This window comes from Echinops telfairi, unplaced genomic scaffold (genome assembly GCF_000313985.2).
Source record: "Echinops telfairi isolate 266 unplaced genomic scaffold, ASM31398v2 ScPeMD7_2010;HRSCAF=2546, whole genome shotgun sequence".
NCBI classification, from domain to species: Eukaryota; Metazoa; Chordata; class Mammalia; order Afrosoricida; family Tenrecidae; genus Echinops; species Echinops telfairi.
In genome coordinates this window covers 24,205,286-24,223,265 of record NW_022105908.1, presented here as the reverse complement: position 1 = coordinate 24,223,265, position 17,980 = coordinate 24,205,286, and the positions used below count along the sequence as shown (strand labels likewise).

The 17,980-nt window shown below is 47.5% G+C and overlaps 1 protein-coding gene and 1 non-coding gene across 2 annotated transcripts in view; both read right to left on the bottom strand.

Annotated features, from left to right (window-relative positions):
• ZZEF1 (zinc finger ZZ-type and EF-hand domain containing 1) overlaps positions 1 to 17,980 on the bottom strand; it is a gene marked incomplete at its 5' end in the record, with an annotated part of 114,624 nt that overhangs the window by 31,011 nt on the left and 65,633 nt on the right. The window contains 12 exons of the mRNA XM_045293333.1: positions 777 to 1,039; positions 1,692 to 1,857; positions 3,508 to 3,646; positions 5,242 to 5,371; positions 6,637 to 6,798; positions 7,472 to 7,591; positions 8,167 to 8,331; positions 9,041 to 9,515; positions 10,289 to 10,382; positions 12,804 to 12,883; positions 15,821 to 16,061; positions 17,648 to 17,796. Coding sequence (XP_045149268.1) covers positions 777 to 1,039; positions 1,692 to 1,857; positions 3,508 to 3,646; positions 5,242 to 5,371; positions 6,637 to 6,798; positions 7,472 to 7,591; positions 8,167 to 8,331; positions 9,041 to 9,515; positions 10,289 to 10,382; positions 12,804 to 12,883; positions 15,821 to 16,061; positions 17,648 to 17,796 — 2,184 coding nt within the window. The remainder of the gene's footprint in view (positions 1 to 776; positions 1,040 to 1,691; positions 1,858 to 3,507; positions 3,647 to 5,241; positions 5,372 to 6,636; positions 6,799 to 7,471; positions 7,592 to 8,166; positions 8,332 to 9,040; positions 9,516 to 10,288; positions 10,383 to 12,803; positions 12,884 to 15,820; positions 16,062 to 17,647; positions 17,797 to 17,980) is intronic.
• LOC115870600 lies at positions 1,480 to 1,586 on the bottom strand. Its single transcript, XR_004046790.1, has one exon. It is a non-coding gene; the product is annotated as a U6 spliceosomal RNA (small nuclear RNA).

Genomic DNA, 17,980 nt, shown 5'->3' with positions numbered 1-17,980 from the left:
AATTCCTCTTTGTTACATTACCCTTGATCATGCCCTACCAGGCCCCCCACACCCACCTCACCATCAATTTGGATCACTTGTTGTTCCCTTGTCCCTGGGTTTGTTAACACCACTTCCTTTCCCCCCACCTCCCCCTCTCCCATGACCTATGACATTTTTATAACAGCCCTACACTGGGTTCCTACACTCCCACTAATGTTAGATAACCAATTGGCTCTCAAGCTCTGTTACTCACCTGTTACTAGAATAGCTCTGACTCCCCTCAGGCTGCCTCTAGCCTAGGGAGTACTTACTGCATATACTCAAGTATATGTGGTAGTTTTGAGGGAAATTCGGCTGCCTCGGAGGTTTAGAATACAAACAATGTTCTCCCTAGCATCCCTCATTCAAGCCAAGATCACCTGGATATTTTTATCAGGTGAATTCTTTTCCGTTTGTGTGGCAGTAGACTTGTACTTCAGGTTAAGAGAGGTCTGGATTCCTGATTTGGCAGAGTTTGGTAAATTCATATACAAGACACTTCCTCCACATACACCTCACATGTTTCAATGACTATTTTATCTTTTTATATCTTCATGTAAACCTTTCAAAGACAATGAATGCTACTTTCAGGCCAATGTTTCCTTTACAAACGCATTTGGGGATTTAAGATGAAACTCTACACCAGGGGCAGCCCCTCTTAAGAAGCAGTGTATTTTGTGGCCTCTGTGTGGAGCACAGCGGGGCGCTTCCCCCCAAGCATGGGGGCTGAGTTTTGATTTCTACGAATGAGGTACCTTTTCCCTGGTGAGCCTTCATTAGACAGTCCCCAACCAGCTGCATGCACTGGCTCCGCAGGGTAGTGGCGCTGCTGTGCGCATGGGGGTCCAGCTTTTCCCCATCCATGTCCTCTGCACTGGCCAGGTGGGCGCTGTAGAGCGCCAGGGCAGCAAAGAGCAGCCAGGAGTAGTTGTGGATGTAGGGCTGGATGAGCCTCTGCCGATCACTGATCCGAATGGTCACCATCGGGTGGGCCGTGACGCTGTGGGTCGGCAAATGGCTGCAAAGGCAAGGCACTGTTAGACTGCCAGCACTGGGAGGCTTCAAAGAGGAGCAGAGCCTGTGGGGAACACATGCACGGGAGCCACTGGGCACTAGCGACATCACAGCGACCTCTGGAAGCTCAGAGCGAGGTCAGGCTTCTCAGCCCCCTTCAGGACTTCCTACTCCCCCAGCCCCGTCTACCATCAACCATGTGACACTAGCATTTTGGCTGTGTGAGAGGCTACGCACACTCTTTAGGGCACAGATGAACTATGTAAGAAGATGAACTGAAGTCTGGAAACTTGCTTTAAAAGGCTTTTATAAAGAAAAATGCCCTAGGGAAGCAAACTAAGCACCCTTAGGAAAACCTTCAAAACTGTTCCATCTGGGTGTCCTGGGTCTGTGGGGCTCACTGCACTCACTCATTCTCCTCTTCTGAGTAGGTTTCAGACTTTTTTTAATATGGAACGCTTCACGAATTTGCGTGTCATCCTCACACAGGGGCCAAGCTAATCTTCTCTGTATCGCTCCGATTTTAGTCTATGTGCCGCCGAAGCGAGCACCAGACATTTTTAATAACAAAAAGTGCTGCTCTTTTAAAGTACATCCCTCCCTTTGAAGCAAAGGCACAGGAAGGCAGGGCTGCGGCACTCGGCCTGTAGGCGTACCCATAGGAGTATTTCTTGGCTGCATAGCATCCATAGCAGAGGTCAAAGTCATCGCACACGTTGCAGTTCATCCGCCGGCCAATGATCAGGCCCTGGCAGTGGTCACAGGCAAACTCCATGTTGACCATTTCATGGTCATCTCCATGGCCCTCAGGCTTCACCCCACCTGGAGGAAAGCAACACTGTGGGGTGCTGGAAGGGCTAGCCTCCAAACCCAAACCTGCCCCAGCACCAGGCCGCCCCCTCACTTGTTGCCCAGGAGCAGCAGAGCCACTGAGACCAGGGCACGCTGCCAGGGGCTTGGGACGCATAGAAGCGCAGAGCTTTTTGGCAACAGAGAAGTTCTGTGCTGACCTCTTTTCCAGAGCAACAATGGGTCTGGGCACATAAACAAGCTATCACATCAGGAGCATGGTTGGGAAACACCCAGTCCAGACCCCAATGCGTGTGCTGTTCCTCATGACCCATCTGTAGCACGCTTTGAGGAAGGGCCTGCTCTGTGTGCTTGCTGCCAGGTGTATAGCAGTCTCTCTGATCAGGGGCTGGGGGGGTGGGCGGGGAGGGGCGGCATGCGAGGAAGAATGGGAAAAGAACTAGAAACGGTGTCAACTTGGGAGGATGGCTCTCAGTCTCATCTGTCACCAAAATAATGAGATGATGAGAGAGTAACTTCTAAAGTCAGGTATCTAGGAACTACTAAAGTTGTGTTTTAGAAGGGCCTCCCAGCAGCACAGAGGAAAAAGAGATGGCCTAAAATCCTGACTCAGTGAATGGGAAAGGAGGCTCAAGAGACCCTGGCTCCCCCCCCCCCTCACTCCAAGGCCAGCGCTCGGTTGCAGGCCTGGCCATGGACCCTGCCACCTGCTCCTCATGCCTACCCACTGCCTGACTCATAACCCTGGCTCGGCTCCCCTCGGGACAACCGTGATCCTTAAAGGACACTCATACGCACAGAGAATGGCTGTGCTCCGCTCAGGCTCATTGCCTACTTGGAAAACTTTCTCTGCTGTCTGCAGACACCAGGATCAGGTTCACTAGCCTAGTTTCTACGGTCTCCCACTCTGATTCCAGCCACCCTAACCCCCTGCTCAGCTCCTCGTGCAGTGCAGCGTGTCCTCTCAGACAGATGGCGGGGCTCATCCCTCTGCCCTGTGCTGCACACGCCCCTCGGCCTCTTCCTCCGCTGAGCTTCACACTTCCTTCAGAGCCCAGTCCTCACATGCCAACTCCTCTACACGCTTCACTGCAACAGGCAGCTCTACCACTGGGCCCTTCCGTTTCCTAGCAACTCGGTACCGCCGCCGCTGCCGCTGTCCTGGGATGCACAGTCCAGTCTCCCTGCTAACTGTAAAGGTTTCCAGGGCAGGGGCTGTGTCTCTTAGCACTGGGAGATAAGGTTCATACTTGCCAATGAGCCAGAGAACAGAAGCAGGCAATAAACCCGCTGGAGCCGATTCTGATTCAGATTGACCCTGTAGGTCAGAGCAGCTCTGCCCCTTCGGGCTGCCCTGCAATTCTAGAGGGAGCAAGACAAGGGTTCTGGAAAGTGGCAGTAATTTGGGGGCGACAAGAGCACCGAGGGGATAAAGGAATCTTTCCAGAGGCAGACCAGACGGCCAGCCCCATCTTGCTCCTCTGGCACCGCTGGTGGTTGCAATCACCCCCTTTCACTTAGTAGCCAAGTACCTAAACGTGGCGCCGGCTGCCGGGCCTGGGCAATGCAGTGGGAGTCAGGGAAAAGACGACAACAACAAGATGACAGAACCCAGAAGTGAGGGTGCCCTTGGCTCAGGCATACTGAGTGCAGGGGGCTTACCCAGGAAGCACGTCTTGCAGAGATCCATGTCGCTGCACTGCAGACACCGGTAGCGGTGCCAGGGGGCGATCTCATCACAGCCATCACAGGAGATGTCCACGTTCAGCAGGTCGCAGTAGCGAGCAATAAACATGTGCATCTGTAAGGGGAAATCAACACAATTAACCAACAGATTTTCTAACACAGCCACTAGTCATCAATCAACTCATTCCTCCTGGAGGTACTTATTGGGCACTAGGAGGTTCCAGGCATGGCACTGGGTACAAGGGTTACCGTGTGAGCGTGCCCTGGTTAGCCAGGAGTTCCCTTGAGCAGACAGATGACAAGCACGGTGCATAGGGGAGGTGACAGGCACGTTTAGGAGGCTAAAAGAACTCAGAGGAGGGGTAGCAATGGGTGTGAAGTCGGCCAGGGGTAGTTTTGCGAAGGAGCTAATTCCTCCGCTGAGGGTACACGGGAATTAGCTGCGTGAGGGTTGTGGGTATGTCAGGTAGAAGGAACAGCAATTTCTAGAGGGAGCAAGACAACTGGTCATGAAATTGGCAGTAAGTCAGTATGGAGACTGGAGGACAGCAGGGGAAATACAACAGATGATGCTGACAATGTGAAACCACAAAGGCCTTGGATGCCAGCCGGAGCCCTGAGAATTTGAAAATGGAAGGGTAATAGGACTGGATTTCAGTATTGTAAAAGTTCCTCTGGTTGCTGAGTAAAGACCGGGTGGAAGAGGGTAAGACTAGAATCAGGCGGGCAGCGAAGGCTGAGACTGAGGCCATGTGCGGGATGATGAGAAGTGGGCAGATGCGAGATGGATAGAAGAGGCAGAACCTCAGAACCTTGGTGACTGGCTGGATATGGGACTGATGAACAGAGAAGGGGCAAGATCCACCCAGACTTTTGACTTGGGTACTCGGTTGGATAGACACGCTGCAAAAGGAGCCCTGATACCTGACACTTGAAAGAAAAAGTAAGCTTTCTAGGGCGAGAGTCAGGGAAATCTTGCATGAGCAAACAAGCATGTACTGACGACTACAGTACAGTTTCTCTTTAGGGCCTAGGGATGAGGGAAACACACCAGCAAGTCAACATACCATAGTAGACCAGGGCAAATATGCCCGGCCACCCTAGAACTACACAATGGTTTTGTTAAGAGATTAACATTAACATACACGAGAAAGAGGCAAAGCGCCATCCAGCAGCACAGAGGTGCTATACAGGCAAAGTGATTGGCACATAGTAGGCCCTCCGGGCTGAGAAAATGAGCAAATCAGTTGCCAGTGGCAGGTCTGACACCTAATGCGGGGATGGACATGGCAGGCTCTGGGCCTGATGCCTTTACACATAACTCTGACTCCATGTGTCCATATGACTTCTTCCACTCACCCCAGGCAATCTGCAGGTTTGAATGTGGCTTCCCCTATTGCTATGCTCAGGATGTAAGTCCAGGCCTTTGAGCGATTTTACTTCTCATCGCCAATTCATAAATGGGCACCTGACCTTACACATGAGCCCATTCTCACTGTGTCCAATTCCAAGGGAGGAAGTTTCTCTCTAAGTGTGCTCAGGATGCAGAGCCCCTCTGGCTAACAAGCAGGTGTGGGGACTGTCGGCTCACTAAGGTGCTGAACGCCACAGGGCCCTCTCGGGGACAGCCTGTTGGCATTCCCCCAGGCAGACTCTCCTCTCCAGACTCCTACCAAACCACTCCAGGTTACTCTAGTTGAGAGGTCTTACTTTCCTCTGCTTCTCTGGATCTTCCTGGGCTATTTTTTCATACCAGGCCTCAAACATGCCATCCTGACACTCATCCATCCATTCTGAATTCTGCTTGGCATCAGCAAGCTCATCGTCTTCACTCCATTGGCTGAAAGAAGGACATAAAGAGAGAAAAGCATGCCTCTCTCACAAATCCAGGAAAGTGTTGGTTAGCAGAGTACGTGCCCTAGTAGTCCACTATAACCGACATTTTGAAGCCGCTCAGTGGGAACGGTCCATTTGTTTGGGGAAGCCCCGGGTTTGACCAGGTGTTTGATAGATACAGACCCATGAAAGAGGAGCCCTTTCCCCAGGAGAGGGCAATACATGAGGCATTAGAGCATGAACAGTTGTGCCCCTGTGGCGAAATTCCAACTGACAACCATTTGTGGCGAACCTACTATGTGCCAGGCACTGGGGCCAAACAAAATGATGGCTTTTGTTTTTCCGTTTGATTTGGACGGATGTATTCAGCACGTACCAGTGGTAACAGTCTTGAGAAGGGTGCCGGGAGGCCCTGAGGCTTGGGCTCTGCCACCAGCCACTGTGAGACCGGGACACAATTCTGAGCCATGGTAGTCAGTTTCCTCATGGCAAATAAGAAAGAGGTGGTCCCACCCTCAATGACTAGATCACCCAGGGGCTGACGTCAGTGAAGGGACTGATAGTAGGTGAGGCCCCCTCCCTCTGACAGTGGGCAGAGTCTCCAGAACTAAGCAAGGAGGCTCCTTTTTCAGAGTAGCTCTTCTGAGTACAAATTACCCCAACACTGACTTCATGGATTCCTTTCAATTTTCTCCTCTGAACTCTGCTTTTTCCTCTTCTCGTCTCTTCTCCTGTCTTTGCTATACTCCTAAGTGGTTAGTGGGTAAGTAGACTTGGGCAGTAGAATGGCACTCATCAAAAGTAGAAAGAAGAAAACGCTGCATATTATTTTTCCCCCTTATAAAGTCTTTAAAATGGACAAGAGGTTACAGTGACTTGAATCACACACACGTTCCATAACCAAAAATACAGGAAAGGATTCTTGGATCCAACAAGCTATCCCAGGAAAGACAGAAACTGTAGAGGAGCCTCGCCCTTGGAGACGGCAATACCTTGCCCAGCACTATATTGTGCCAGAACAGTTCACGCTGAAAAATGCCATCGCTTATTTCCCATGACAATCCTGAGGCAGCATGACTCTGATCTCCAGCTCTAAAGATGAGGAAACTGAGGCACAGAGGGTTGAATGAATTGCATGGCGAGTATGTGGCAAAACCAGGCCATTAAGCTGACAGTTCAGCTCCTGAGTCTTTGCTCCGAACCTGTAGGCTATGCTCCCTGCACTGGGTCATTTACTTTAGAAGTGGGAGTGCAAGACTGACAGCTCACCTGATCACACTGTCGTGGACACTGATGTTTTCTTGTGAGATGCTCATGAGGAGAGCTGGTAACTGAATGTCAACAAAGAAGGCGAGATCGCTGGGTTCCCAGCCCATATCCAGAAGATGGAGCAGCGCCGTCTGAACACAGGACATGGCAGGCAACAGAGACCTAGAGGCCAAGAAGGTGCAGTCACCACATCTGCCTATTATCAACAATCACAAAGAACTCATGCAAACTGGCGACCTGGATTGTTGGTAAATGGAAAGCAAGAAGAAACAGCAGGTTGCCCACATGCGTCCCATTAAACTCCTTTTAAATTTCTCACACTCTCTGGACATGCTCAAAAGATAGCTTAAGCAAAATAATTCTGAAAGACAAAGTTAGCTTTCCACCATGTCAGGGCTCCCATATCTTCATTTTATAGTGAAGGACTGAAGGCAGTTAACAGTCACCTTCTGACCCCGGTGGAGTCAGGGCCAGCCAAGAAGTAACTAGGGATGTATAATCTACATGCACAGATTTCTATCTAAACCACTTAAAGAGATGATCAGAAAAATGCCTTTAAACTCAAGTATCAAAAATTGAAAATAAGACTAGTTCTTAAGGTTATATTAAAACCTGCCTCATCCCCTTAGAAAACGTACACATCATATAGGAAAAGAAGAGAACCAACTAGGCGCAAATAGCCTAGTATGTTAATAGGTAGCCCTAGATGGTAGGGTTAGAGTGATGTTTATTCTATTCTTTGTACTTTACGGTATTTTAACATGGAACCTATATCTCTTTTATAAAATAAAAAAGAAGTCAAAATAGATCTTGTTCTCTAAGAAGAATCCAATACCTGTCTTTTAGGTTACTAAATCCTTTCATTGCTTTGACCAAAAACAGAACAAGTTGATAGTAAGTTTCTCGGATGTCTTTGTGTAGTTCTGCACCACAGCCTTCCAAGTGTCCGAAATAACTAGAAACAGAAGAAATGACCAACTCACTCAATTGCCAAGACAATATTATAATCATGATTACTTCTCATAAGAAAAATAACCAAAATAAACCAGTTGAACAAAAGAGGCACAGGAATTTAAGTATATACAAATATGGTACCTTTAGAAGATAATGGGCAAAACATTCCAATGAGGCCACTTCACTGGGTCAAGAGAGCTGCCCAGCAGGGAAGGTAGGGAGATGGCAACAAATGGTTGTTCTTTGGTAATATAAAACCACTCTGCCTACCACCACTTAACCTGAGTGCCAGCTCCTGTGTCACAGGTTTCCACAAATGACCTCCCTCCATTCGCTGACTCCCACCCCCACCCTGCACTGGTGACTTCCGCACTGACTCACGGTCTTTTCTACCTTGCTCCCTGTCACCGTGGTCCCCTCAACATCCATGTAGAGCTCTGTGAGAGAAGGGACTAGCTCAGCGTGTGAATGACTCTGTAGTCCATGCAGAAGTGATGGGGGATTAGAGAAGTCCATCTGGATTTCTTCAGAATTACCTCCACTGATTTCCTTTGCAGACTCGAGCCACGGACTTACTTGGTAAACTCTTTCTGGCAGGTCAGAAGTTCCAACAGGAAAAGTATAAAGGGCGGATGGAAGCAATGAGGCTGACCCAGGGATTCTGCACAGTACTGAATGATCCTCAGTACTTCAAGGATGCTCTGGGCTTGGGCTTTCTTCAGGGAAAGAACCTTGACAACACTGGAGACAAAATTCATGTCAGCAACATCCAGAAACTGTACAGCTGGTACAGAAAAGAAGCCACGGTCTACCGAACTCTAGTGCCATACTGATAAAACGGGAATAATTCTGCGAGACAGTAGAAATACTCAGGAAAAGATCGATCCCTCTTTGATTACTTTTAGTCACTACTCAGCAGTATTAAAAACCTGTCTAGACCAACTATCCAGAAGCCCCCAATCTACACCTATATTGAAAATAAACAAATTAAGGATGCACTTTAGTATTTTTATTTCCTCACAGAAATGAAGTTTTAATCAGAATAGGAAAGTTTGCACTAAATCAAATATGAAATATTTTCAGACAAATAATTTTGTCAGAAAATATCAAATCTAAAATTCTCCCTGGGTGAAGAGAAAATACATTTACAAGTGTTAGTTACTGTAAGAAATGCTTCTTTCGTATGATAACAGTGTATTATTGAGATATAACTCACGTGTATGCATAATTCTTAACAGAAAAAAAATAGTACTTCAAAGGAAACAAAAGACACTACCAATTTTTTTTCTTGGACATTCTACAACAGGTCTTGCTCTATTCCTAAAGTACTACTGGCTAATTTTTTTTTTAACTTGCCAGTTTTTAACATGGACATCGAGTCTTTGACTAGCCATGGAGTCCCCATGGCTTGGAAGTAGAAAGGGCTGGAAAGGTGGTGGCTCTGGCTCACCTCTCATGTGACAGTGACTGATCCTTAATGAAGTCCATGACGTCCTTCAGCACAGGGTATTTCTCTTTGACCGTGGGCACTGGTCTGGCCTCCTCCACGGATCGGAAGGAGAGCAGCCGCAGTCGGCCTCGGGTGAAGGGCGGTCTGCGGGTGGGTGTGGAAGGTGAGGAGGGCTCTTCAGCTGGGGCAGAGGAAGAGGACACCTCTGCGGTGGAAGGGCCATTGCTGGGCAGCAGCTTCGGCTGCTCGGCCAGGCCAGGCCTCTTGTCAGCCGTCGCCAGCGGTGCAGCTTCAGTGGGCGACGTCAGGGCCTGGAAGTGCTCCTCCACCACCGAGCTTGTCCTCTGGCACTTGTCCAGTGGCTGCAGAGAATCGGTCTCATCTGCAGGCACCACCTTGTCACAGCTGTCTTTTGAACTTACCCCCATGGGTAAAAACTTTAGTAACAGAAGACTCTTCTGAATACACTCTTTTGCTGAGTACAAAAACAAGAACGGTAACTTAAAAAATCATAATGAAGATATATTGACTACTTTTGGAGAGAACATACTCCCTTTAAACGTCCCTTGGGGCGAGAGGCCCAATCAACCAGTGAGAGAACGCGTTGCTGATTTGCAAGCATATGCAGAGAAGACACACAAGGACACCTTTGGGTATCAGCTCATGGCCCCGTGACTCTCATTCAGCCCCACCCATTCCCGGTCCCTCGCCCTGCTGAGTCTCAGGCAGACCTCGGCATCATCTGCTTTCACCTGCAAAACCATTACCGTATGTACTCATAAATAAGCAGAGCTTTTCAGCACATTTTAATGCAGTTTTTATGGTAAAATTAGGTACCTTGACTGATATTTGGGTCGGCTTATATTCGAGTATATACAGTAATATCTTTTTCTGAAAACAAATAACATCATGTGATATTATCACACCTAAAAAAAACAACAACCAGTAACTCCTAAATTCCATGAAATAGTCCATCAGGGTGAGCACCCCCTAACCCTGAGACAGGGCAAGCAGCACCGGATGCGCTCTGAGAGAATTCACGAGCAGCACCGCTTGGAGTCTACCAGCACAAAGGCACTCCTGTCTGGCCTCTTCTGCACATCTACCCGCGGCCACCACCCTTGGCACCTGTGCTTCTTTCCCTGGTTCAACAGTGCTTCAACTGAAACAATCTATAGGACGGGCACTGGCTTTCTAGATGCAAAAATGAAAAGAGAAGAGCAGGCAGAGATAGGTTAACACACTCACACAGGCTCTCAGGATTTGTCTCATTAGCTTCTGAGTTGCGTTTTTCTTCAGCCTCGTTCCCAAGCCCCATCAGGGACCTCTGCTTCATCTCTAGCTGGGAGGAAGATTTAGAGCCACAAAATTACTTATCAGGGCAGCTGCAGCACACTGCTTCAAAAGCACAAAGCACTGAGGTCATGGCACACTTGACTCGACAGTTCTGGTCCAGCTGTTGAGGACACAGGACTGAGCTGAAGCCATCCACAAGCATACCTGCTAAATGACTTTCCTCTCAGGTGCATGTCATTTGGGAAGGGCTTATACTCATGACCTTCTTATTTTAAAAAGCTGGAACACTGGTGCTAGAGGAGCTCTTCACTAAAGCCTGCCACGTGCAGGTTAAGCAGCTGGGGTCTAGAGAAATCAGAGTCTTAGCAGGGTCACACACCTGGCTTGCTGCAGAGGACGAACCCGAATGTGAGCTCTATTCTACTCTGGATGAGGGAGCACCATCCTTGTAATATCAGATGAGACCTGCAGGCAGAGGGTGCTCCTCGTACTAGCCCAGACATGGTCACAACACGGCCCACAACAATGACGGAGCAGACGGCCAAGTGTGATACACAGAGGCCAAGGTCTTGAAGAGAAAGTTGGCACCCTGCCAACTATTGGCAGCCTGCCCTGTGCTAAGCTACAATGTGTCTTGGCCCTGGTCAAGTCCTCTGTAGCTGGAACTGTCTGTGGTAGCTGATATCAGTAGACGCTCTTGCGGGGTCCTGTTCATTTGGGGTTCTGTCGACCTGTCCAGCCACTATGCTCCAGTCTCTGTGGGTTTTGCCCAAGGTTATTGGTCCCTGGATAAACTCCCTCGTTTAGAAACAAACCATTACCAATGACTCGGAGCTATCTTTACCCCTGCTCTCCATTTCCCTGAACATGAGACATTTAGGTTTTTTCATTTACTTAATTCTCTACCTAGATGTCCTACATGTCCTCAGGCTGAACAGGACCCACAGTGAACTTCCCCACCACTCCCAGTCTAAGGTCACTTTTCCCACCCTGGTGGATGCTTCTACCAGCCACCAAGACACCCAAGCCAGGCACAGAGCAAATATCTGCGCACCACCCACACCAATCACAACGCCTTACTGAGAACTTTACTAAGTAACACAAGCCACCCTGATCTCAACAACACCTTCGTCGCCTGCTCTCAATCTCATATCCACCCTCTACCCAGTCAGTGAAAGATTTTCCTCTAATCACCACACAACATTTAGAACACATACAAATACATAAAGGACAATAAGGTGGCTACACTGTAGGCCTTTCGTCTGTACATCTCACTCACGTCGACCCTTTCAGACAAAGCAGACTGCCCGAGGGCTTCTGGGCTACACATCCTCCTAGAAGCTGATGGCTTCACCTCCTCCTGGGAAGGGGTTGCGGGTGTGCACTGTGGGCCGTCTGGCTAGCAGCCCAGCAACTAATCTGCTGTGCCCCCATAATACGTGATACATTATAGACATGTATGTAACATAGGTAATACAAGGGGGCTTCCAAAAAGGGATATGAGAGATAATGCAATCTTTCTACAAACTCTTTAAAGCTTCCTTGTATATAGGTACTCGTATCCATGCCTAACAAATAAAACACAATTCTCCCAAACCTGGTCTTATCGTTTCCATATGCTTGTATAATTTTATGACATTCTGATCTACATAACAGAGATTTGATGTGTGTACATAAACTTACATAAGTAGTATCATATGGAAATGATACTTTTTTTAAAATTTAATCATTTTGTTGGGGGCTCGTACAACTCATCACAATCCATCCATCCATCGTGTCAAGCACATTTGTACATTTGCTTTCTACTTGAGCCCTTGATATCAGCTCCTCATTTTTCCCCCTCCCTCCCTGCTCGGAAAAGATATTTGCGCATTCTTCTGTAATTTCATATTTTCTATGCATCATATTTATGAGTCACTGTGGCTACTGGTAGCTTTGATTTCATGCATTTTCATCGTAATAAACTATTTCATTATATAAATACACATACATATTCTTTTCATCTGCTCTCCTGCCAATGGACACTGGGTTCTCCCAGCCCATTGTGGTCACAAACAATGATGCAAAACCAATTTTCTAAAGTGCAGTCTGAATTGGTCCCTGGCCTGCTTAAAACTGTTGGCGGGTGCCAGCCTCAAAGACAATGAATGTTGTGCCTCTGGGCCGAATGATTCCATGGAGGGGCCTTTGGGTGACCGAAGGATGTCCATGGCCTCAACGGCACCCTGTTTACTCAGTCAAATCTGTAGGTGAAGTGAAACATTCTCAACATGCACCCAACTGTGATTCCTATGTTCTAACCTGCCCTGTTCCTATTCACGTTGCTAAATTTTGGTTAAAAAGATAGTTTTTCTCACATTGTACTCTTAAGAAAAGAGCTCCTCTTAAGGTAGCTACCCTTATCCTGTGATATCATGGTGGGAGAGCCCCAAAATAAAGTAGAATCTTTTGCAAAGAAGAATCTTACCATCCATATTCGAATCCCATCAGCCAAAGCATACACCTGTGCAAACTCTTCACTCAGGGCCGTCCTGCCCCCACTGTTGACTGGGGAGAGAAGGCAAGATGGCAGGTCACATCCAGCTAGCACAAGGCCCCGCGGCAATGTCAAATGCACGGTGCTTCACAATTCCCTCAGCGCAGGAACAACTCCCCCACCCCAACACTCACACATTAAGAGAGACTTGCAGGAAGAGGGGTTACGAATGAAGCCAAAATACCTGTGATGAGTTCTCATCCCTACTTCCAACTAATTTGGCCTTACTGTTTGATCTCTTCACTGTGTCAAAACCTACCAGCCACTTCCCTACGTTTTGTTTCTGAAGTCCAGACTTGTTAATTTTTCTATCCTCTTACTACTTGGGGATCTGTAATTTACCCCATTTGGAAAGTTCCCTTTTGTCGTCTTTTTATTCTTATTAAAGAAGAGCCAGGAAGATTGATTTAAATCTAAATTTCAGAAGCACTACGTGTTTGTCAATGACTTCAAAATGGAGACACTGTGTAGCCACTATAAGTGAGGTAATAAGTTATTACTGAGCTGGGTGGTGGTGGTGGTGGTGTGTGTGAAAGTGTCCTTGGGTGGCATGAATGATGACGCACTTGACTACGAATGGCAAAGTTGGTGACTCAAAGCAACTCAGTGCTCAGTGGAAGAAGGGTCTGCTGAGCTGATTCTATAAAATCTCTTCACACAACCGAGAAAACTACGGGTTCTCTTTGGGAACACATGGTGCCGGAGGACACAACTCAAGATGATGGGCTTGACTTTTTGGTTTTGGGGTGTATGTGTATGTAAGATGCCTAGATAGGAGGCCAGGCAGATAGCAAAGACTAATTAGCAATCAGCCACTCTTCAAGAGATGAGCCAGAGTCACTATAAAAGAAAGGTTAACAGAGGCACTCTCGACGTGGGGAGATGAGAGTTCGTAAATGTTTCATGTTTCTACAATGAATATTATTTTTACAATTAGAAAAATAACCAAAAAACATTAGTATTGAAGACTGTTCAACATTATTGCAGCTTTTAAAGAGACCGAGTTATTTTTCTCTCAAAACCACCTAAGTCACCTCACCAGCGGGCTATCCTCCTCCAGAAATCACTCAGGCCTTCACAGAGATGGGTCTGAGCGGTGCCTTACAGGACAGACGGCGATTTGAAGGCATACTGGACATGCTTCAGAAATCAGGGCATTAACTTTGCAACCGGAGATCCAAAGGACTAATAGAGATGGCGGTAATAATAATAATAATAGCAATGATCACCTACCCCTTTGCAAATAGCATACAGGTCAACAATGCACACACCTATATAAAGGATGGAAATGACAATTTTATGTCACACGCTATGGCAAGCCATGCATATCTTGTGACATTTCTAGAAGTACTTTTGGCCTCATTCACCTTCATTCAATAGTCTGAAACTACAACTTTTGATCGTATTGTGTAATCAAGGTACAAGCATGATTAAGAGTCACAGGGTGAATTTAGTAGTATCTAGAAACTGGGCTTGCTCTGGGGCAGCGTGAATGGGGGAGTTCCTGGTAGCTGATCTGCACCCAAGGATGTCACAAGTATGTTACACCAGGGCCGGGAAGAGGGCTGCACAGGTTAGGCCCTTGGTGAGCAAGGGCCATGGCTTACATGTGCCTGGGCCCTGTGGTGCCAGCCCCACGTGAAACCGGTAGGTTGATGTAGATGCAAACAGTCCCAGGCATGCAGCCCACCTCCCCTCACCCCTGGTGACCAGTCAGGTCCGTCTCATCTGAGCAAGGGATGTATGAACAACTCCTCTGCACCCGTGCCTTTCATGCCGGCCCCGGCGTCCCCACACAGGTGGGAGACTCAAATGGTCCCAACCTGGTGGTGGGCCAGTTGAGTGGTGGAACAGAATGTGCTGGCCTTGCCTGCCCAAGCGGCCTCTCTGGCCCAGGTTGTGCTAACTTATGTGCCTCCTAGGCTGGGGCCGACCACCCTGAGGGAGGGCTGTTTCCAAAGCAGAAAACATGATTTCTTCCTAATGAAGAAAACAATTTGCAGAGCAGGGAAGGGCTCCTGCCAGGAGAGGGCTGCTTTAGAGACTTGGGGGTAGGCTGGTGAGGGTCTGCAGCTGGGCCCCAAACCTTCACATCAACAGGCATAAAAGTGTAGGCTTGATGTGGGATACAGACTGCTTATTCTGACAGCTTAACATCAAATCCATTGACCAGAAAAAAAAGGGAAACTGAAGCTATCAGATGTAAAAAAATACCTATGTATAGCAAAGTATACTTATGAAAGTAGAGTGTAGGATAGACAATGTGTAGAGCATGTGTGCTATTTGCACAAAATAAGACATTTCATCTGTATGACGGGAAGAACATATATCCTGCCAAAGTGGCTGCTGAGATCTGAAAATGCTTTCCCCTCCCCGAGTGGGAGCGTCAGACAGACTCTGCCTGCAAGTGTGTTAGGATGCAGGGGCAGTAACTACCCAGAGATGGCATCCCTGGGGGACAGAGATAGGAGGAAGCCTAGCAGGGGTGGGGTTCCACAGACACTGCCGATCAAAAGGTAAGAGTTAATACCAGTTTTCTTCCTTGGTTATGAGCATGTCCTGTTTAATCAGACTGTCTTAGAATGTCTGTGTTAGCTCTCAACTAATTTTGTAAACAAGGAAACTGAGGCCACAAAGGCTGTCTGACTAACTGGAAGCTGCACTGCTCCTGCATCTCTGAGCTGGGACTAGAAGCCAAGCTAAGGTTTCTTCCCATCAAATTTCTAGGACACAGACAAATTACTTGCTAGTTAGGGAACTAGCCACAATTTGTTAACGCTCTACTGGTCATGAATCTTTTGACTGGCAAAAAAAATACAACAGGTGAAGTCTCCTGTTGCAGCAATTTGCTTAAATTTAAAAATATTTACAAATGTGCACTGATGATGGCTTCTTACAACTGAGCAATTAACCTTCAGCTCAGAAAGGTCCCCGGTAAGATAAGTTACCATATTTCTGCAGCTTCTCATGCAAGTCTGGAGTGCAGTACACCAGAGCGGCAAAGGTGGCGTTCACAGCTTGATCGATGGTAGAACCAGCAACTATGTCTGTCTTTGGGGTCTGCTTTCTACATGCTTGGATGACACCTTTGGAAAGTTCGGAATATGGCCCACTGAGGTTCTGAGCAGGATCCGAATGTGTAAAATCAAGGAGAAAATCGCGGCAGGGATTGTCAGAGATGGTCTTAACCTGGAAACAAAAAAGAAGTATCACATTTAAGACATCCATGACAAAAAATAAGTTACCGAACACACAGTAAAGTCCAAGAAGACATGTCAGACACGGTACATATGCTCAGGAAGTTTACATCTATTGGAGGGAGACCAGATAAATAAATAGATTAAAAACAATGGTACTCTTAATGATACACTAAAAGCATTCGTACCAGCACTACCACAAAGCGAGAGAGTTTCAAGTGCCTGGAAGGAACGTCCAGTGCTAAGAAATCCAAGTACAGTTTCTGAAAGGTTAAAGTCATTAAGAAAAGCCTCTTGGAGGCCCTGGGTCTGGGTTGGACACTGAAGGAAGAGCAGGGTTGGCTGAGGAACATAACCATTAGCAGAAGTTCAGGTTCAGGAAGGACAGTGGGGAGACAGACCTGGCCTGAAGTCTCGCAGGGGAGTGGTGGGAACTAGAGTCAGATAGGTAAGTGAAAGGAGACTGCAGAGAGCCGTGACTGCCACACTGAGGGGCTTAGACTTCACCCTGGGGCAACAGGCAACCATTAATAGTGCTTGGCAGTGGATGACAAGATAATGTGATGATTTAAAACACCACCAACAACAACTTGGTAGGTACCACTGAATAATGCAGGTGCAAGATGAGGGCCTGGATAAAGAGGGAGTCAGAAAACAGCGAGTGAATACCCCTGGGGAGAATCTGCAGTGCTTGAAGCTGATTGGGTCAGACAGGCAAGAAGAGGTGAGGATAAGGGCGCCTCTAGGGAGCAGTGGCTTGATGCCAGGGGACGCAGTAATGGCAGTAACAGAAGCAGAACCATCCGAGAAGATGGGCTGGTTACACGCTTCTGAGTAAAAGCGGGTCGGAGCACGTAAATGGAAACACCAACCAGGAGCCTGGGAGCCTGGAGAAGAACCGGAGCTGGACAGAGATAATTGGGGGAAACATGCAGAAAAGCTGGAGGTGGGTTGTGGGAGAGAGGAGGGAAGGACCAAGTACTGAGTAAAGTCCACCTTGTTCAGAAGGACGACTGAGGTCAAGAAAGGAGGCCGACAGAGCAGTGAGATGAAGAGAAGCCCGTGACCTGTGGCAGAATCAGAAGAGAAGGTCAGCAGAGGGGACTGAAAGCTGAAGAGGAACCACGGGCTCCAGCACTGGACTACTCACGAACTCAAAGGGGAGGGTCCCGGAGGGGAGCGGGAGAGAGGGAAGTAGAACAGAGGCAGAAGGAGGGAGAGAGGAAAAACAGTGTAAATGGGCAGACTTGCTCCAACATTAAAATACTTCACACCTAAGGTACAGTACAAATCACTGACTCTCAAGTTTGACTCAAGGCATCAGAAGGAGACTCAAGTTGTTTGCTTGCTAATTCTGTCATGGGAGACCTTCTGAACACCTGCTACGCTTCATGGTGGCGTCCTTCTTCAACACCTCTGAACACCCATTACACACCAGCCAGAGGTAACACACAGTGGAGACACCAAATGCACAAGGAGCTAACGGCTTAGTGCAGGCAACAGAGGTTGATAATTTTAAGTACTTTTTATTAGTGGACATTTCCCACCCCCAGTAGAAAGAGAATAGAAAATGATTACCTCCTTACTATCCTGGGGTGGGCAAGTGGGCCCATGTGCTTCAAAGTCCATCTCTGGATATATCTGATGCCTGAAGATAGGTTTCCACAAGGGGGAGTTTAGGACTGATGCCATTTTTGCCTGAGGAACTGCCATGTCCTTTCCTAACTCTGGAAAAAGAAAAACACTTTTCAGAGTGCTGTTCTTTTCCTTTATTTTTTTTAAAATTTATTTTATTTTATTTTTTTCTAATCATTTTATTAGGGGTTCATACAACTCTTATCACAATCCATACATACATCAATTGTGTAAAGCACATTTGTACATTCATTGCCCTCTTTTCCTTTAATACAC